Consider the following 22,141-nt stretch of genomic DNA (forward strand, 5'->3'; position numbering starts at 1 on the left):
ACCCACGTGCAGGACGTACCCACGTGCAAGACGCACCCACGTGTAGGACGTACCCACATGTGGATGAACGCTACGAGCACCTCGGAAACACCACCAGTGCCTTGTGTAGTGACTTCCCTCCACAGTGACTCGTCCCTCATATCTCCCGTAACTCTGCACAAACTCCCATTTTACCCGCTCTCTTGTTCCTTAACGTCAGCACAACTGAACCACAGCAGTGGAAGATTTCGCTCATATTCGTCTCATAACATCATAGATCAATAACTAGTACCTAGTAAATCTAGTTATCATTATTAATGGATGTGTCAGTAGGGATCAGAGAATCAGATGCCAGTAAGAGATCGGGTAGATGCCAGCGTTGACCACTTGTTTAAGGGAGAATGTTGAGTAAATTCTTACAGAAACACACTGGAAGATGTGTCCTCTTCCTCCTCTTCTCTTCCTCTGTGCTGAAACCCGCGGGAAACTGTGTATCTTCTGGTGTTCCCTCTGGGGTGTCGACTCGAGTATCGCTACGTACCCTGCATGGTGTTGGCCACCTCCTGCTGCTGCACAGCACACCTTGTATCTCGTGTTTTCTTTTTTCCCTTTTTCGTAAATAAAAACATCACAGGCGTACTTCAGGGTTTCATCAGAGGCGTGTGTGTGTGTGTGTGTGTGTGTGTGTGTGTGTGTGTGTGTGTGTGTGTGTGTGTGTGAGGCTGACCTCGGAGTGAGTGAGTGAGTGGTGAGGGTGTGGGGTGCATTGGGCCCCGGGAGAGCTTCGTAAAACTTGCTGAGGGATGAGGTACACTCGACACCTGACACTCACCTGATCCCATGCCTCCCTCCCTCCTCCCCCTTCTCTCTCTCTCTCTCTCTCTCTCTCTCTCTCTCTCTCTCTCTCTCTCTCTCTCTCTCTCTCTCTCTCTCTCTCCTTCTTTGTCGTGGGACATGTTGGTCTCTCAAGTGTTGGGGGGGCCCCCTCATTAATCTTGTACCACGCAGTAGCTTTGTATGTAAATTATTGATGGTTCGATTTGGCCCTCGTCAGTCAGGGTGTTGGGCGTCACCAGCAGGTGTGTGCTTGTGTGTGTGTGTGTGTGTGTGTGTGTGTGTGTGTGTGACATTTCTTGGCTGTGGCCAGCCAGTTCAGATGTATAGGTTGACTCATTGACTCTGGTGTGTGTAACAATACGCCAGTAAGTTTTCTTTTAGTGAGTATTCTGTGTGTGGACATCACCATATTGCGCGAGAAGTGTTAGGCAGAAGGACACCATAAACACAGTATATGATTATCCATTGAATAAGTCAAATTGAGACGCGAAATGAGGTTTAAAAAGACATTACATAGCAAGAATGTGATTGGCTGAAGGCCAAGTCACTTCTTGGTTTTGATAGGCTGTGATGGTGGGGTGCGCGTGGAGTGAGTCTTGGTCGAACAGATGAATATCTGTCTTTACTTCGGTCAATCATTTGATACCAAGCGTTCAGCACATTACTGGTACATGTTAGATCAACACCATTTGCGTCCGCCACACGATGCAAGGTGAGGCACATCTCCCGCGAGTGACACGTTATACCGCCCGGCTCTCACCACACCCAACCCCGACCATCAACATTATCTTCTCGTCGAAACTACTGCAGAAAAATTTCCTTGGACTTGGGGGTGTCTTCCATCGTCTCTCTCTCTCTCTCTCTCTCTCTCTCTCTCTCTCTCTCTCTCTCTCTCTCTCTCTCTCTCTCTCTCTCTCTCTCTCTCTCTCTCTCTCTCTCTCTCTCTCTCTCTCGTCGCTACGCCCTTGCCCTTCCTCATGGCACTCGTAGTAAATAGATCTACCATCTGCCTAGATCTACTTATCTATGCGTCTGTCTCTCCCTCCTCTTCCTCCTCTTGTCTTCTCATCTTCCCCCCCTTCCCTTCTCTCATCTTTTCCTCCATCTATCCCATCCCAGCAACCCTCGGTCCACATACCACTCCACTCACCCGTCCCGAGCACCTCACCCCACTTCCTTCCCACCCCAAGGGAGCTGACCTCGATCCTCCTACCCTCCCTCCACACCCGCACCCTCCCAGACCATCCACAAATCAGGCTCCCCCTCCCCACTCCCTCCATCCCCCCAGCCTTACCTTACCGTTGCCTCGATAATTAGATTTATAATTTACGTTCCACTTTTAAGTTTGTTTGTGATCTTGTTATAAACTATAATGGAGAGGCATTGCATACAGGATCTCGACGATGCGATAAATTCAGTTTGCTGTTAGATAACCTTAACGTATATTTGCCTATGTCTGAGGCCTGGCCACCACACAAAAGTCGTGGAGTCGTGCCTTCTTGCTCAGTCGTCGTGCCGTCGTGCTCAGGGGACGTTTCGTGGTGCTGAAGATCCGTGCCAGCCGTGCCGCGTGAGTCGTACCCTCATGCTAAAGCGTCGTGCCGTCCTTATCGAAGGGGTCGTCCCGTTGTGTTTAGGGTGTCGCATTGTCGTGCTGCAAGGAGAGGAGGAAGTCGTGCCATACCCAGAGTGTCATACCGTCGTGCACTCACAGGCCTCCATCCAGCGGGACGGCAGCCCGTCATCAGCGCGCGGTCCCCCGACCACGATCATTATCGTGATTTGGACGAGAAGGTAATGTAAACAGGCCCGGTAGAGTGGTGTCCAAGGCCGCTCCCGTGTGACACATTGGACACAGGCTTCCAAATTTGGGAGGCTGTCACTCCCGGGTCTCCCTCCCTCGCTATCGCGAGAGAATCCTTTTCACATTTAGAATCGAGATGGACGACCTCCTGGACCACGCCACCTCCCTCCCTCCCTCCTATTGCTTGCCTCCCGGCGATTGCTGCCATGGAAGTGGCGGAGAGTCATTCCTCGCCGATATGAGGACAAATTTCCAATCTTGCTTTGAAGTCCAGAGCGTTGACTGTCGGGGGTAGTGAGAAAGGAGATGATGGTGTATAGCTATTGTCTGACTTTCTAGCGGGAGAACCCAGAAACCCCCTCCTCCCTCGAGGACGATTCTTGAGCATGACGGAACGACACGAGCAGGCAGTCACTGAGAACGACAGTGCGACGGTACGACGTCGCCCTGGGCAGGTCTGTACGACCCACTGAGAGCGACGGAAACGATCTCTGAGTACGATGGTACGACCCTTGAACACGACGGTACGATCTTCGGGTATTATGACCGGGACTTTTACCTGACTTTGACCCTTAGAGGTCAGTTCAGGTGAGGTCAGAGGTCAGACTGTACTCAAAAGGTCGACCCGTCGTTCTTGAATCAAGGAGTTAACAACCCTTATACGTACGAGTCTGGCTGCAAGGTAATCTTGCCAAAACACACACACACACACACACACACACACACACACACACACACACACACACACACACACACATACATACATACATACACTCGCACACTGTCATGGCAAGAACTTGTTTATATATATTTTCATAGAACTTCCTTCAGTTTGTCATGGCAAGAACTTGTTTATATATATTTTCATAGAACTTCCTTCCAGGTATGTATTATGCATGACAGTTATGTGTGTGAATGTGGCGGGATTTGCAATGGGTTTTTCTTCACGTCCTTCGCCAGTATTATAAAGTATACCGAAAGGAGTATATATATATATATATATATATATATATATATATATATATATATATATATATATATATATATATATATATATATTCGAATACTTGATCGCCATTACCCGCGTGGAAAGATGTTGAGGCGGCTGTGTTTGATTATATATGAAAAGGTTTACGTCTTGGGCGTGAGTGCGTCTCACTCAGCGGGAGGGAAATCTGCGTCGTGAGCGGCCGGGGGCGGCCCAGGGCACGTCTGTGAGCGGATCAAGTGGGTGGTGAGGGAGGTCAGTGCCAGAGTCAGGTAAGAGATTACGAAAAGATTCCTTTCTTCTTCTTCTTATATATATATATATATATATATATATATATATATATATATATATATATATATATATATATATATATAGAGAGAGAGAGAGAGAGAGAGAGAGAGAGAGAGATAGATAGATAGATAGATAGATAAATGGTTCAGATGTTTGACATTACTTCTGTTGTGGTCTTCCTCGTTTTGAACACGGATGGTAGGCTGGCAGCACAAGCAGACCGGCTCCGAGGTCAGCGTGCAGGGTTCCCTCGTTGAGAGGAGGCCGTTGTTTTTGTAAGCAGGGGGCTCTCTCTCTCTCTCTCTCTCTCTCTCTCTCTCTCTCTCTCTCTCTCTCTCTCTCTCTCTCTCTCTCTCTCTCTCTCTCTCTCTCACGCCCGCCCCCGCCCGCCCGCCCCCCTACCCCTCGCTTATCCTCCTGCAAACACTGTAATCCAGGGCTGGGTAATGTCACTAAATACACACCAGTTATGGGGATTTTACGGTGAGCTTCCCTGTTGTGGTGCGATGGGAAGACAGGAGGTCAGAAGGTTTGGACTGGGTGAAGTTGGGACTTGACCTGAGCGAGTGAGGAAGTATTCTATTTTATGAATGTCTTCCCTGTCTCGTTGTTGGTGTCTCACATACAGTCGTCTTAGCCCAAAGTCGCAAGACTGAAACTGTACGTAAATCTGATGACTTACAAGACGTTCATACGACCCTGGTTCTCCCCACGTAGCGGCAGTGTATGACACATGACTGTATTTGTAATTGTTATCCCGGATTTAGCCCTTACGTCTGTCCTACCTGTAATCGTGTCCTCTGGTGGTCTGGTGTTATGAGGTATGACCAGTGTATATATATATATATGTCTCCATCTACATCGTCACCCTGGGTAGTATGCTCTCCTCACCAGCAGTAAATATGTCATTTCTCTTCCCCGACGGCCTTAACTGCCGCTCTCCCCCCACCTCCTCACTCCCTTTCCCTCAGTATATTCCATTCTCATTTGGTATTCATGAAGGTGAGGGACTCAGATGCAAATCTGATGCAGTTATTGTACACGTAGGAGTTATACAGGTCGTGGCTAAAGTACACAGGCACGTGGAGCGGGACACCTGGGAAAGGTTGGCGGTGGGGGAGGAGGGCGTTGCTCTCTTAGTGAGGTACCTTGTGTTGTCCTCTTCCTGAGGTACTGGGTACTGTGAAAGGAATTTGTTGTCAAACTCTTGAGCACGACGGTACCGTCCTTGTGTATGAGGATCAAGGCAAAGGTTGAAAGCTGTCGCGCTCAAAGGTTGGTACGTCGAACCCAAGGGCCGTTACCGTCGTACCCAAGGGTCGTTCCGTCGTACTCACGGGTTGGTACGTCGAACTTGAGGGCTCATACCGTCGTACCCAAGGGTCGTTCCGTTGTACTCAAGGGTTCATGCCACCTTGCTCAAGGGCCCGTACCGTCGTGTTCAAGGGCCTCTCCGTCGTGCTTAAGGATCGTACAGTCGATCTCAAGGGGTCTCAACCGTATTACTGATGTGGTTTGTGATTTGTGGTGACAACGCCTGCCCCTCTGGCTTCATTAGTTGATGCTATTCACTTGAAATATCGAACACTGGAGTAACTGAGGCTGTTGCACTGCTTTATCACATCATTATTTTCATTATGATACGTCATGAGAATTTGAATTATCGTTATTTAATAAGACTCATATATATTTTTCATGTCGAAAAAACAAACGATAAAAACAGTGGTCTGGACCCTCGAACATGTTCATTTAATGACAGGATTGACAGAGGCATGTTAAGCCCCGGAACGACGAGTTATTTTACGAAACTCGTGCGTTTGACATATTACGTTCGTCCATCACTAGCCTTCCCCCGTGGGTTAATAACTGCCTTCTCGCAGGCCAGACTGTAATTCAACTACGGGACCGCACGATACAGCCGGGGAGGTCGGGGGTCGTGCATGGCTGGTTACGGAGGATGTCAGTACTTCCGATGCTGTTGGTGTTGTGGCTATGGTCACGGGGAACTGGAGCGGGGAAAGGAGGTATGAGGGGTCGCAGCCCCCGTGTGCCTCGTCCAAGGGTCGTTCCTCCAGCTACTGCCGGTGGTTCTCTGGGGTCTGCTGCTCCTCCTGCTGTTGCTGCTGCTCGTGGAGGATATCTCCAGCTGCACGAACGTGTACATTGGTGTGCCTGAGCATCTGTGCAGCTGGAACGTGTACAGTGAGTTGACGCTGCAGCTGCCTTACATATTGCGTGGATATGTTGAACAACGGGGAAGAAAGTTATGGCGTGAAGTAAGAGGATTTTTTTTTTTTTGTGGTTTTATTAAGAAAGAGCATTATAGGTCTCAGAACAAAATCGAACTCTCGGGTTTTTCGCTGTGGTCTGTGGCGTCGGGCTGAGGAGTCGAGAAAGCAAATCAAAAAGCGAGAGAAGATAAGGGAGGCAGAGTTGTACACTCTTATCACAGGCTGGGGGAGCTGTGGCAAGAAATGCAGGGACAGCTGTGATGTTTTGCGTGGTGGAGATGATACTGACGAACCTTGACCATGCATTTCTTATGGAGAGAGAGAGAGAGAGAGAGAGAGAGAGAGAGAGAGAGAGAGAGAGAGAGAGAGAGAGAGGCGCGTGAAGATGAGGTGTGGTTATGAGGTAAGGGGTGAAGCCCGCCCTCCTGCCCCTCCCTCTCCCTCTCTGGCAAGTTCTGCAGGGCGTGATTGGCAGTCTTGAGTGCGGCGTGAGTAGGTACCTGTGGCACGAGGATGGGCAGGCACCACCTGACTGACGGGAGGGGCCTGGCCCTGTGAATGGCCGGTCGGTGAGTAGCTGTTCGTACCCTGGGAAGGGAAATGAGGGGTCCATCCTGCCTCCGTCTTGACCTGAGGCAGAAAGTTTGAGAAAAAGTAAAATTACAACTTACTTTGAGGTGTGTGTGTGTGTGTGTGTGTGTGTGTGTGTGTGTGTGTGTGTGTGTGTGTGTGTGTTTTCTACTGGATAGCGCATCGCCGAGGAGCGAACTATAAGAACACTGCAGACAAATTAGTAGGAAAATGAAGCCGGAAACAAATGTTTGATGGAGCAGAGCTATTGGGATTGGGGCTGGTGATGGCTTAGGGGGGTATGCTTGGGGGGGGGGCACGGAGGTCTGAGTGTAAGATGTTGTTGCCCGCTTGAGAGAGAAAAGACGTCGAATTTCCGATGGTGAACATTTTCAGCGCAGGCGGAGGAATGGCCACATAAGTATCGGAGAGAGACTCGTAAAGCGTAAGCAAATTTCTAATGTCTGGGTGAGGTCGCTCAGGTGAGGGAGTTTGCATCAGTCGGAGGCGCGATGGGTTCTGCCGGTGGGGTGCGGTTGTGCTTTCCACGGCTACGGAGCAACGCCTGTGTATTGTACTGTAAGGCCGGTCTCTGTGTGTGGTACATGGCTTTTTGCCCCAGGGATGGGTTCTCCCGGGCAGACTCCTGCGAAGTTACCAGCTGTGAACTACCTTTGGCTGGGTCAGTCACCGCCCTGGTCATGTCCGCCAGCCCATGTAAGGTACGTGTTGGATCTCTCCTCATGAGCACACTGGTATGACCCTCGAGCACGACGGTACGACCTCTGAGAACACCGTCGCGACTTTAAGTATGATAGTCTGGCCTTTAACGTCATGTCAGAGGTCACCACCCCATACTTACGGTTCGCATCGTCGTCCTTAAGGTCGGGTCGTAGTGCTCAAGGGTCGTACCTTCGTGCTCAAGGGTCCTATGTTCGTGCTCAAGGGTCGTACCTTCGTGCTCAAGGGTCCTATGTTCGTGCTCAAGGGTCGAACCGCCTTGCTCAAGGTTTGCACCGTCGCTTTCGACAGTACATTTAGCGTTGCTTTTATCTATAGATATCACCAGTATATCTTGCCCAACACCTCACATTACGAAGGACAGAAATTCGCAGAAATCCTGCCATCAAGGACGCGGGAGATTACGACAGTGAGCAGTCAGTGCGGATGGTGGCAGCAGAGGCGAGATTTTCAACATTTCCTGTCCAATGATGTCTTGCAGTGAAGAACACTCCTGCATATTAGCAAACATCAGATACGAATGTTACATATCTGAGTCTGTCAATTTAGCATGTTGATATGTAGGTAAAGAAGAGCCCATATATATATATATATATATATATATATATATATATATATATATATATATATATATATATATATATATGTATATATGTATATAATTTTTTCGTCTATGTTAGATTAGTTTTGCTCTTTTGATTAATGCTATGCGCGGGAAAACATTACATTACGTACACATGCGTTTTCATGAGGTTCCCCCCCCCCACCCACCACAACATCCCCCGCATGAAAGAAAAAGAGCGGGAAAAGGTTTTGTTTACAAGGGGGTCCGATGGACACTTTTGTCCGGTGGCATAAATTTTCATGAGAGGCGGTGGAGGCAGAGCACTTTGACCTTTACTGCAGCAAGTGTGTGTGTGTGTGTGTGTGTGTGTGTGTGGGTGTGTGTGTGCGTGTATGTTCCCCTGGCAATGGTTATATGAACTCTAGGATTTCCCCATCTTTTGTCGGGAGACAGAAGTAAATGTTTCATAACTCCGTTGGCTCTATCGCTTATGTACCATTGGGCTCTGTTGAGGCTGACGTGAACGGACGAAGCGGAAATGTCCAACTCTCTCTCTCTCTCTCTCTCCCTCTTTTTTTTTAATATCGTGGTTGCAGGTGCGGTGGTGGTTGGTGGTAGTTGTGGTTGTCCTGCACATGTCCACTCCCTGGCACGTTGGTGCGTCCGTCCAGAAATTGAAGAGCTGGTCTATCACGTTGGTCAGCCACCACCCGCCTGGTGTTTTATGATCACACCACATTGTGTGTGTGAACAGCCTTGCATCATGGCCCCCCGCCTACCTAACACTGATACGAAGGCCTAGCGTCTATTCTCTCTCTCTCTCTCTCTCTCTCTCTCTCTCTCTCTCTCTCTCTCTCTCTCTCTCTCTCTCTCTCTCTCTCTCTCTCTCTCTCTCACACACACAGGTGCTAGTACGCCTCACGAGTGACAGTGGATGTAGGGCTTTCGAAAACCAAAGGGGACTGAGGTGTTGTATTGAACCCCGAGGTTGTATCCGTCCAGTGGAGGGCGTGGAAGGTGACGCACGTATAAAGAAGTCGATAGGAATGCGAGGAGGTCCAGAGACGAATGGACGTCAGCTACGGAGGATGTGAGGTGCCTGCTAACGACCGCAGATATCCGTGGAAGGCGTGTGATCTTGGCGTGCAGGGTGGAGGAGGGTGGTGGAGAGGATGTGTAGGCCGATGGAGCGTGTGGAGTTTAGAGGCTTCCTAGTGTATATAAGGACGTGAGAGTCGGCGGCACATTAGCTCGAAGGAATCGAACGCGCGTCGAAGATAGAGTTCTCATATCGTGTTCCTGGGTTATGGAACGCCGCATCTTGTCCATGGGAGGGAGCACGGCCTCACCATCTGGATCGCTTGGCGGAAAAGGGGAACATAAAAGATGAGTCGCAGGACCAACAGTATCGGCAAGGAAATCAAGGAGAGCATAACGCTGGGTCGGGAAACGCCAAGAGAAAACACATTTCCGGGAGAGATAATGGCGTGAGGGAAGACTGAGGGGATAAATATGCGATGAGGCCAGCTCAGGGAGGAACGCGAGGCCAGGGACGCTAAAGTCAGCTGAGGCAGGAGCCGGATGTGAGGTGCTCAAGGGTTGTGGGTGAGGCCAGCGACGCACAGGGAGGCGGTAGTAACAGAGGCACCAGCAGGTGAGGCCAGAGGTGAAGACAGGTAAGTGCGGCCAAGATAAGGGCTCCCTGCAGGTGGACGCAGAAGGTGAGGCAGACGCAGTAGTAGTAGGCGAGGCTTAAAGAAGACGGAATGTTAGGCTGGTCACAGACGCAGCGGGTGAGGCTGGGTAGAAGAGCAGCAGACGCACCTCCTGGCAGGAGCACCTGCGTGACCCTACGCCTGATGAGACCTGGGGGTTAAGTCAAGGGTGTTGGAGAAGGTTTTTTGTTGTTGTTGATGATGGTGAGTTGTGGCCACGTTGGTGCTTCCGTGTGTCTTAGCGGGGATGGGGGTCAGGAAGCAGGGATGGGGAGGAGGCATCTAGCCGAAGAGGATGGTGTCTAGTAACGTCATGTTTCTATTCTGTGATTTCCTCATATGTCTTCCAGCAGATGAGGGAAGAAGCCCACGGCACTCGCCCCCCGTCCCTCTGACCCTGGCTATAGCCACCGCTTAAAGCTGGTATTTGCGGGTCCCTGGCTTCCTTTTCCTTTTCTTTTTTATCTTTTGTCAGTTGTTTATCATCACGTGTCGATGTGCGCAGCGAGGTTCATTTTTCGGAGACGTTTGTTTTCTCGCGTCTAGGGTGAGGTGGCGGAGCGTTGCTGATGTTCCGGAGGAGTGTAGGTGAGCCCCACGCTTTATTATCCAGTCTGAGGCGGAGAGAGAGAGAGAGAGAGAGAGAGAGAGAGAGAGAGAGAGAGAGAGAGAGAGAGAGAGAGAGAGGGAGGGGGGGTTCTGTTGTAGCCCACGAAGGCTCAGGTTAATTAAGGCAATCCATCTCGAGTGTCGGCCCAGACACCCGCAAGACCATCTCGCCCTAATCACTCCAGGACCGGATAAGAATGAAGATTTCTCTCTCTCTCCCTCCCTCCCTCCCTCCAGTAGATCTTTCTCACTCTTTGTCTCGCGCACAAATTAAACGAAGATCCGATGAGATTGCATCGTTCCCTCGTGTCGCAGACGACGGTAATGACCGCCAGGGTGCGTGTGTGTGTGTGTGTATATATCTCCCACTGTGTAAAGCCAGAGCTTAAAACCCGTTGTGGCTAATGGTGTAGATGACGTATTATGTCTCGCCTTGTGTTTCATTTTGCCCTCCATTGTGGTCCTGGCCGGCATTCCGGGAACTGTTGGGAGGTATGTGGTCTCACAGTCTCAGGTCCTCTTGTATATATATATATCATGTCTCCCTTTTGGGTTCGTACGTCCAGTGTTGTTTTCTTCAGTTGGTTTCAGTTGGTTTCTGACCAAATTTCAGGCCTTCTGTTAAGTGTTAGCTGAGTATCCTGTTGGTTTCACTCTCTGTTTTCAGGTCTTCTGTTTGGCGATCATGATTTAAGGTGCTTCTCTGTTGGCTTAAGGCTTCCTTTTTTTTATTTTCTTTAGTGTATGGTACTTTGGTTGATGTTGGATTGGCTTTTAAATGTCTGATATTAGATAAACTGCTTTTGGTTAAGATTTCTCTCTCTCTCTCTCTCTCTCTCTCTCTCTCTCTCTCTCTCTCTCTCTCTCTCTCTCTCTCTCTCTCTCTCTCTCTCTCTCTCTCTCCTTCGTAAAGTTTGAGATTATTTACGTATTTCGAATGATCCTGTATCTGTCACCACTTCCTTGGGATTGGAAGACTGTGAATGTCAAAGCGTTTTAGGTCGTATTTTCATGCTGTAAATTGAGTGACTTTCTTATCAGCTACGTAACATGAGGGTAGCGGGAGACTCTACCTGCTCATGGTTACACAGCGAGTGTAAAGTCAACCTTCGGTGAGGCCGTATCATCAGAGATGAATCTCGTGGAAAACTTCTCATTCCATAGGAGTCCGTCATTTCCATGCTACTGATTGTAGTGCAGCCTTGAGGCTGCAGGCATCCCTGGGGAAAGGGTCCCTGGAGTTGAATAATGATGAGAATGATAATAGTAATGATAATAATGATAACAACAACAACAACAATAATAATAATGATAATAATAATAATGATAATAATGATAATAATAATAATGATAATAATAATAACAATAATATAATTATAATAATGATGATAATGAGCATGATAATAATATTCACATGAGAATGGCAGAGCTTGTTTCGTAAATGGCTCAGAACTATATATGATTTGATGTTCGCCCTCCATTTTTTTTTTATCCACATGAATACGTGGATTCAGTATACATAATGGCACCTATTCTGAGCACGACACCTTAAATTGTGACATTCTGATGCCTGTCCTGGCGCCACCCACCTTCTCCCTCCCCCCGAAAAAACGTTCATTGAATACAGTTACGTCAGCGCTTTGCGTCAGCAGATTAACTTGGTGGTGAGTAATTGGTTTTGTGGGATTATAACATAATTCTACCCAAAAAAAAAGTTATTATGTGCTCCGTCAGGCAATCTGGCTGTGTTTAAGCGGTCTTCCCTCTGGCTGCGGTTGCTTGGGGAGAGAGAGAGAGAGAGAGAGAGAGAGAGAGAGAGAGAGAGAGAGAGAGAGAGAGAGAGAGAGAGAGAGAGGAATATAATTAGACGCGCTGTGAGTCGTGGGTGTGGGCACGAGGCAAGTCAGTATTGGCAGTAGATATTGCACGACATCGATTACCGAGATGTTACTGTGGTGTGTCTTGTGGCTGGCATAGGGTCGCCCACACGAAACCCAACCCACCTCCCCCACGCACACCGTCTTCGTCTTCCTACGACGAGATGCCGCCACGGGGCATAGGTAGCACCAAGAGCACGCCTTCATATCCAGCATGTTTCCAGCATGCTGATACTGGAATCTCTTATTTTTTCTTCCTTGTACAGTCTTAAAGAACTTGTGTCTCCAGGACTCTCCATCCCCATGAGAATATGAGATTTCCCCAAAATAGTAGAACTTTTCCATATTTTTGGGGTGCTTGTCTCTTTTTTCCCTGTACCATCCTGTTTGTTCTTTCATTGTCATCATCGTATACGTGTTGTGGTTCATTGAAATTCTTTGGATAGTAAATCGGTGTTTTCCTAGAGTTACGTCTCAATTCTTTATTGATCGATTGGGCCATCCATCAGTGTGAGGATTAACGTTGCACCATAATTAGGTCAGTCCCTGTCCTTCCCCAGTCTCCTCTTTCCATCCTTTCCATCATGAATCCCTCCAGACAGATTAGCTTAGAACCAATTCCGTCAGTAAGTTTTGTCTCCACTGCTTACACAATATTGGAATCGTTTTCCCTAATTCGGTCCTTGAACTCCACCTCTCTCTGTCTCTTATTTCCTCACATCACTACTACGACTGAGCAGCCGGGCGGGGGTGGGGAAGGGGGGATATTTTCAAGAGCCTGCCATCTGCTTGGCTCCTCAGGTTGACCTAGTTTCGTCTCAGGTCGCCACCACTGGTCCTGCATATTTCACCAGGTCCTTCAATACCTAGTGAGTTTGTCACACATTCGGAGGACGTCTCTCTCTCACCTCGTGTTTGGGTGGATGGGTGTTTTTGCTAAATGTCTCTTAATCCTATGTGGTGGTCGTTCTTGCCTGAGCCTCACTGGTATCAGACCTATGGACTGGATGTGGTCATTCGTGCTTTCAGTTCGCAATTGTTGAACCTATATAGGTCAGTGGATGATGGACACGGGGGCTACATATAGGTCGGTGGATGACGGTTACGGGGGGCTCCATATAGGTCAGTGGATGACGGATACGGGGACTCCATATAGGTCGGTGGATGACGGACACGGGGGCTCCATATAGGTCAGTGGATGACGGATACGGGAGCTCCATATAGGTCAGTGGATGACGGATACGGGGGGCTCCATATAGTTCAGTGGATGACGGATACGACGGAGGAAAATAAACAACGGCTTAAAAGAGTAAAGCGGTGTCCACTCCTGCTGGATCTCACCGCCTCAGGACGCTCAGGATAAACTTCAGAACGCATTTCTCTTCGCCCAACTTTAACCTTGAACACGCTAGAGGGCTCTTCTTCTCCTTCTTCTTCTTCTTCTTCTTCTTCTTCTTCTTCTTCTTCTTCTTCTTCTTCTTCTTCTTCTTCATCTTCTTCTTCTTCTTCTTCTTCTTCTTCTTCTTCTTCTTCTTCTTCTTCTTCTTCTTCTTCTTCTTCTTCTTCTTCATCATCATCATCATCATCATCATCATCTTCTTCTTCTTCTTCTTCTTCTTCTTCTTCTTCTTCTTCTTCTTCTTCTTCTTCTTCTTTTCCTTCGTCTTCTTGTAAATACGACGCATTCATTCCGTCGCCTGTGTAAACTTTAGTGGGTAGCGACAGGTGGTGGTTGCTTGATGCATCGTGGGAAGTAGTGGGAGGAGGAGGAGGAGGAGGAGGAGGAGGAGGAGGAGGATGACGTCAGGAACAGCCTAGCCGCCTAGCCATTGGGATGGACTGACTGGAGGCAGATAGGCTCCAGCCTCTTCTATTTCGGTGGGGATTAACGCCGCTGTATTTGTGGAGAGTCTGTATTTAGAGTGGAGTTTCATTTCTGTATTGAAGCTGACGTCCCGTAACTTTATTCTTTTTTTTTTTCTACCTATTTCTTTGCTTCATACTATCCAAGGCATGTCTGGTGTTATATTTTGAACGTTTCCGTACCGAGAAGATTTTTACATTTCGTTGGGAAGAGAATTTTCTGAGGCTTCGTCTGTGGAGACTTCACCATAACTCGTCGGCGCGGCGGGAGCATCTCCGGTCATCTGTACAGGTCTGAGAGACTCGGAAAGGCAAATGTTAAGGGTCTGGAGGCTGTCAGTAAGCTGGAGTACACGGTAAAGAATGGAAATAAGAGCACCTGTGAACCACTGTTCTATTCATCAAGGAGCCAGAGGGTGGCCGCCTCCCCTCCAGCAGGCCAGGTGCCTGCGTGCAGACTCCGTATAGACTAAAACTAATTTTCTAGCCGTCAGCAGCGGCGTGAGAAGTGACCTCCTCTTCTCCTACAGTGGCGCAACATTTTTCTTGTCGGCTGGGCAGGTGTGCCGCCCCCCCCCCCTTATACCACGGCCTGCAACACCCTTTACTTCTCGTCTGGGTCGTGGAAGGGTGGGCGTGCTGCCCTCTTAATACACACAGCAACCAGTACTGACCGCCCAGCTTGTGGCGGGGTGGGTGTGCCAACCCCTCATACTCGCCCACAAGACCAGTACTGACCGCCCAGCTTGTGGCTGAGCAGGTGTGCTGGCCCCTTGTATACCACCGTCTGCAACACCCAGTTGTGTCGCCTCTCATACCCAACCACAGGACCCAGTACTGGCCGCCCAGCTTACGGCATGAAGCATTTTGTCGCCCTTTCACCCACTCAGACACGACACCAACGCCACCACCCACACGACACCAGCGCCACCCACACGACACCAGCGCCACCCACACGACACCAACGCCACCCACACGACATCAGCACCACCCACACGACACCAGCGCCACCCACACGACACCAGCGCCACCCACACGACACCAAAGCCACCCACACGACACCAGCACCACCCACACGACACCAACGCCACCTACACGACACCAGCACCACCCACACGACACCAACGCCACCCACACGACACCAACGCCACCCACTTCCTCAATAAACTCCAAAGGAAAACCCGAGACCATCGTCCAGTTATTGAGGAAGATTAAGCCCTAAAATTAACTTCTTCCTGGAACTCGAGCAAATGATGTGGAAGGATTTTTACTAGCCTCGAGTCTTACACATCCAGTGGGGGAAAACGAAAAAAAAAAAAAAAGAAAGATTCTAATTGCATTTTACTGATAACAGAAGACGTACATGAACTTTAAGCTGCATTAAGCTCATCAAGACATAGAAATAAAGAAAACAAACGGAAGTAGTTATTGTGGAAAATGATAATGGAAAAAAGGTTATTATTACTCTTATCAGCATAACACTAAAGCTGTTCATTATAAGATTAAGATCAGAGGTGTCCTCTCTCCCGACCAGTGGCTTCCTGCTGACGAACGGGAGAACTTCCCTGCATTACCATGATCTGTGACCAATCTATTATTGATAGGATGTTCATCCACCCCGCCCCACGCAATCACTGTTCATGAGTCTCTCGGGGTCCCATACATCATAAAACACAAAGGAGTGGAACCACAGAGTGACCTCGGCGATGGTCCGAACAAGAACAGAAGGTAGAGGGAGCCACGTAGTCGTACATGTGTGGGAACCCCGTTGAACAAATGAACCACTATGACAGACCCCAGGATAGTTTCCCAAGGTTTATTGCCTGGGAGAAAAGATAAATGGACCGACTCCTGTTTCCGTGGTGTTCTACCGTATTTACAACCGTGTGTACGTGGGTGAACGAAGTGGTGTTTCCTCTCCTTTACTTTTGCTTTGCTGTTCGAATATTAGACCCCGGAAAATAAAAGAGAAATAGAAAATGCTTCTCGTAACGGTAGGGGTAGTCGTAGAGATAAGTGAATTATATCCGACACACTCCTGTAGAGCGGAGCGCTGATGTAGAGGGAGGATGAGATTTACAGTGATTCGCTGTCGAAATGGTTGCCCCTTTCACTGTCTGGATGGTGAAAAAATCAATCCAGTGTTTTGCATCGCGTGTTGTCTTTCGTGGTATTTTTCCCTCCACCCGGACGGTCAGTGTTGTGGTGATCCTCGGCTGTAGTTCTACAATTGCTTGTTACAACGCCCGAGTGCATATAGTTTCACGGTGAATAACCTTATAACTTCTCTCTCTCTCTCTCTCTCTCTCTCTCTCTCTCTCTCTCTCTCTCTCTCTCTCTCTCTCTCTCTCTCTCTCTCTCTCTCTCTCTCGCAAGTTATCGGTGTCCCTCGAAACCGAAACGAGCTTTTCTTCTCCCCTGTAACCGAAACAGGTTTCTATTTTTGTCAGCCATAAATTGAATAGGTTGATATTTAGGTTTCCATGCGTATGACTCCTGAAGGAGGGTGCGTTCCCTCATAGCTGAAACAGTTGTAGAATGACTGAAGTGTCTCCCCTGCTGGTGAACTCGCCGGCTGCTGCCCGGAGAGTGAGATGTGTATTTCCGTTCAGGCTACAGATGGGCCTCATTCCCCATGTGCATCACGGTGTGTAATAGGTAATTACCCATTGTTACAGCACGGGGGAAGAGTATGCTATACCCATGGGGGCTCCATCCCTTGAACACAGTAATTGCCTCTTCGTAAGGTATTTCTATTGGTTTTCTGTGTGTTTTATGTTTGTGTATTTATATTCATGTGTTTATGTATGTATTTGTGTATTCGTGTATGTGTGTGTGTGTGTGTGTGTGTGTGTGTGTGTGTGTGTGTGTGTGTGTGTGTGTGTGTGTGTGTGTATATGTATGTGTGTGTGTGTGTGTGTGTGTGTGTGTGTCTGTGTGTGTGTGTGTGTGTGTGTGTGTGTATATATGTATGTGTGTGTGTGTGTGTGTGTGTGTGTGTGTCTGTGTGTGTGTGTGTGTGTGTGTGTGTGTGTGTGTGTGTTGTCAAGTGTTATTCTATATATTCATGTGCGAGCATGCTTTTATGTTTCTTGTATTTTGTGTTTGCTTTGTGCGAGTATACGTATGTGATTGTGTTTGCGTGATTGGGTGCACATTCATTCACTTGCATTTGTGTGCGATTATTTGTGTTTTTCATCAGCATTTGGACCACCTGATGGAATGGATGACCCTAGCCTCTAGGGAAGAGAGAGCCCTGGTAATTGATTGATTGTGTACAAATTGTGTACAACGGTAGATGGCGAATAAGTCTGTGAATATGTAAATTTTGGATCGGGGCCTGGGCATTATGCAAACTACATCTTTCCTCGATGAAAAAATATATTCCCAACTTTCAGAAAGTTTGGGAACGCCGAGGAAAATGTTTGCGTGCGAAGAGGAAAGAGATATTAGTGGTTTATTAATAATTATGAGGGAGATTTGATGGGAATGGCTGACAACAAGGGGAGGGAGAGAGTGCCTTAAGACTTAGCTGTCTGGTAATGATCGTCTCTCAGAAACCTGTTTTCCACATCGCCATTTCGAGGGAGAACAGTTTGTGTTTTAATCTAGTACCAGTTCACCTGCTCTGAGCCTCGAGGGCCTTGGATCCTCAAACTCGTAAGTCATCTGGCGTAAGATTTGTCTCCCAAGTGCCCCAGTTTTTCATCGTTTTTCCCTCCTGCTCTCCTAAGTCTGCAGACTTTATGATTCCCCTCGATTATCTAGGTTCCTGCCGAGGGGCCGTGGCGTCCTCTCTCTCTCACACACACACACACGAAGGAGACCTCACCGTGACCAGCAGGGAATGACTAACCTTCTCCCATACAGACGGTTGAGGAACCGATGCCCCAAGGAAACAATTTGTCCCCCATTTTTAATGATCTGTAGGGAACAGTTGTTGCCTACCCTACCCACGTTACAGACCGTCACGAACCACTTTCCAGGCAGGCTACATCTGTCCCCCTCACCTCTGATCCTCCACTTCACGTTAGTGGACCTTGACCTGACCCTTACAGTAAGGTCAGGTCAGAGGCTTAGCTGTCGTACTCAAGGGTCTCATCGTCGTGCTCAAGGGGGTTAATTGACTAATGGAAAGCTGGGTATAACTTACATTATGTTATGGAAGGTGTGAATGCTAACCAGGTAGTGTTAAATGGTATATGGTATATGTAAATGCTAACCAGATCGTGTTAATGGTATATGGTATATGTAAATGCTAACCAGGTAGTGTTAAATGGTATATGGTATATGTAAATGCCAGCCAGTTAGTGTTAAATGGTATATGTAAATGCTAACCAGGTAGTGTTAAATGGTATATGGTATATGTAAATGCTAACCAAGTAGTGTTGAAAGGTATATGGTATGGCATATGTAGTGTTGTAGGCCAGAATAGTAACGTGGCCATGTTGTAGGTGGAGAATACTACTAACCTGTTACTGTTTGTTGTTGCAGCTGCACTCGGAGTACCGTAGCACCTACAGGTGGCATGAGTACACACCCCAGAACCAGAACGATGTCATCAGAAAACCGCCGACCTCACAAGGTAAGCTGGACGATGTTGCTCTACGCTTTGGCCATCTGCATACCCTCAGCCTCGACTTTGTACGAGTCTCTTGAAGTAAAGGGCTCCTGGCTTTGTATGAAGTGGATAGGTAAATGGGGGATTGATTATGAAAGGATGGGTAGATGGGGTTAATCATTAGAGGATAGGTAAATGGGGGTTATCAAAGGATAGGTAGATGGGTTTGATTATCGAAGGATAGGTAATGAGGGGTTAGTTATCAAAGGATAGGGTAGTTATCAAGGGTATCAAAGGATAGACAATTATGGATGATTATCAAAGGATAGGTAAATGGGGTAATTATCAAAGGATGGATAAATAAGGGTGATTATCTAAGAGACTTGCGTGTGCCTGTGCAACCTTCCCTCACCGGTGTGGTGACTGGTTGAGGGTGGGACGTAGGTGTTGGCAGAGAATGCCAGTACCTGGCAGAGTCGGCCGAAGGCGCTAAGGGAGGGCAGGGTTGAGGCAGGTGTTGAGAGAGAACATGTTTACACACCTGATCCACCTGGATATTGATGAAGCCAAAGAAATATCTGTGTCGTGTGAGGAGATGATTTTGTTATAGTTGGTTTTATGGTATTTTTCTTAACCCACTTTAGATAGATGTGAACTCTCTCTTCCTTTTGCTCCCAGTTTCTAGTAGACTCAAATTCTTGTTCTTTGCTCCCAGCATGAAATAGACACGAACTTTTCTTTTGTTCCCACCTTGTAATAAACTCTTGTTCTTTGCTCCCAGCTTGAAGTAGACTCGAACTTTTCCTTTGTTCCCAACACGAAACAGACCTCTAACTACTCCATTCTTCCCAACCTCGAATAAACTTAAGACTCCTTTTCCTCCGTTTCCCGACGTGAGATAGACTCCTTTTCCTCCGTTTCCCGACGTGAGATAGACTCCTTTTCCTCCGTTTCCCGACGTGAGATAGACTCCTTTTCCTCCGTTTCCCGACGTGAGATAGACTCCTTTTCCTCCGTTTCCCGACGTGAGATAGACTCCTTTTCCTCCGTTTCCCGACGTGAGATAGACTCCTTTTCCTCCGTTTCCCGACGTGAGATAGACTCCTTTTCCTCCGTTTCCCCGACGTGAGATAGACTCCTTTTCCTCCGTTTCCCGACGTAAGATAGACTCCTTTTCCTCCGTTTCCCCGACGTGAGATAGACTCCTTTTCCCCCGTTTCCCGACGTGAGATAGACTCCTTTTCCTCCGTTTCCCGACGTGAGATAGACTCCTTTTCCTCCGTTTCCCGACGTGAGATAGACTCCTTTTCCCCCGTTTCCCGACGTGAGATAGACTCCTTTTCCTCCGTTTCCCGACGTGAGATAGACTCCTTTTCCTCCGTTTCCCGACGTGAGATAGACTCCTTTTCCTCCGTTTCCCCGACGTGAGATAGACTCCTTTTCCTCCGTTTCCGGACGTGAGATAGACTCCTTTTCCTCCGTTTCCCGAGGTGAGATAGACTCCTTTTCCTCCGTTTCCCCGACGTGAGATAGACTCCTTTTCCTCCGTTTCCCCGACGTGAGATAGACTCCTTTTCCTCCGTTTCCCGACGTGAGATAGACTCCTTTTCCTCCGTTTCCCGACGTGAGATAGACTCCTTTTCCTCCGTTTCCCGACGTGAGATAGACTCCTTTTCCTCCGTTTCCCGACGTGAGATAGACTCCTTTTCCTCCATTCCTCGACGTGAGATAGACTCCTTTTCCTCCGTTTCCCGACGTGAGATAGACTCCTTTTCCTCCGTTTCCCGACGTGAGATAGACTCCTTTTCCTCCGTTTCCCGACGTGAGATAGACTCCTTTTCCTCCGTTTCCCGACGTGAGATAGACTCCTTTTCCTCCGTTTCCCGACGTGAGATAGACTCCTTTTCCTCCGTTTCCCGACGTGAGATAGACTCCTTTTCCTCCGTTTCCCCGACGTGAGATAGACTCCTTTTCCTCCGTTTCCCGACGTGAGATAGACTCCTTTTCCTCCGTTTCCCGACGTGAGATAGACTCCTTTTCCTCCGTTTCCCCGACGTGAGATAGACTCCTTTTCCTCCGTTTCCCGACGTGAGATAGACTCCTTTTCCTCCGTTTCCCGACGTGAGATAGACTCCTTTTCCTCCGTTTCCCGACGTGAGATAGACTCCTTTTCCTCCGTTTCCCGACGTGAGATAGACTCCTTTTCCTCCGTTTCCCGACGTGAGATAGACTCCTTTTCCTCCGTTTCCCAGCTTGAGAATACATTTGAATATGGTCTTGCGGTGACTCGGGCGACTGTAAGGTTGGCATGTGACGGCCGGGACTGATATGAACGACGGGGGGATGAAAAGCCTACAGCAGGACACAGGACCGGAGCCAATCTGTTAGAAAGCCTCACCTTCTCTCTCTCCACTCCTCTCCTCCGCCAGCGACGGGCGGCACCACGGCTCCCGCCGGGTTACGCTGAAGCCTCGCTCCTCATTGCCCGGGCCATTCGGCGGCGGCCCGGGGGGGTCTTTGGCAAGCTTTCGCGGGACAAAGGGAAAGCTGAGCTGGCATATATTGATGGTGTGCGTGCAGCCCCCTGAACACACACACACACACACACACACACACACACAGGCTTTCGTGGTGTAGTAGTTAACGTTGCTAACCATGATTCACGCACCGGCGACGCCCGGGTCCGTATCCTGGACGCGGCAGTCGGCCCATAGCTAATTCAGGTGTTCATCTTCTTAGGGCTGGTCGGTAAATGGGTACCTGGTATGAGCTAGGTTTTGTGTGTGTGCATATATGTATGTATATATATATATATATATATATATATATATATATATATATATATATATATATATATATATATATATATATATGTGTGTGTGTGTGTGTGTGTCTGTGTGTGTGAACATGTTAACACATATTAATCACACAGTACTTGGTGTACATTGCTTGCAAGATTGAGTACTGGCCTGAGGAAGTGAGGACGCGTGAGGAAAAAAGATTAAGGGAAGATCGAGGGAGATGCTGGGCTGGGAAGAGGAGGAGGAGAGGAGAGATAAAAGAGATAGATCATTAGTGACGGCAGTTTGGAGAGAGAGAGAGAGAGAGAGAGAGAGAGAGAGAGAGAGAGAGAGAGAGAGAGAGAGAGAGAGAGAGAGAGCATGGTTAAGGAGGGAGGAACACAGAAGGAGGGCCAGCAGATTAGTAAACAAAGCGAGGGAGGTGATTAAGGGCACCTGATATGCAGATCTTATTCCTTTTCCCCCAACGCAGGTGAAGCTGTGCAGCCTAACAGCTCGCCCGTGTCTCAGAGAGCGACATACTTACCTCTCAGTGAGAGATACTCAGCTCTCAATGAGGCACACTCAGCTCCCAGTGTGACACATACAGCTCTCAGACAAAAACACACACAGCTCCCAGTGAGACACAGCTCTCAGACAGACACACACAGCTCTTGGATAAACACATAAAGCTCTCAGTGAGACGCATACAGCTCTCAGACAGACA

General features: G+C 48.3%; 1 protein-coding gene across 21 annotated transcripts in view; it reads left to right on the top strand.

Annotated features, from left to right (window-relative positions):
* LOC139755367 (uncharacterized) overlaps positions 1 to 22,141 on the top strand; it is an 876,210-nt gene that overhangs the window by 214,073 nt on the left and 639,996 nt on the right. For all 21 annotated transcript variants that reach the window (XM_071673571.1, XM_071673553.1, XM_071673567.1 and 18 more), the window contains one exon: positions 18,568 to 18,658. In XM_071673571.1, the coding sequence (XP_071529672.1) occupies positions 18,568 to 18,658 (91 nt within the window). The remainder of the gene's footprint in view (positions 1 to 18,567; positions 18,659 to 22,141) is intronic.

The sequence above is a fragment of the Panulirus ornatus genome, chromosome 19 (genome assembly GCF_036320965.1).
Source record: "Panulirus ornatus isolate Po-2019 chromosome 19, ASM3632096v1, whole genome shotgun sequence".
NCBI lineage: Eukaryota > Metazoa > Arthropoda > Malacostraca > Decapoda > Palinuridae > Panulirus > Panulirus ornatus.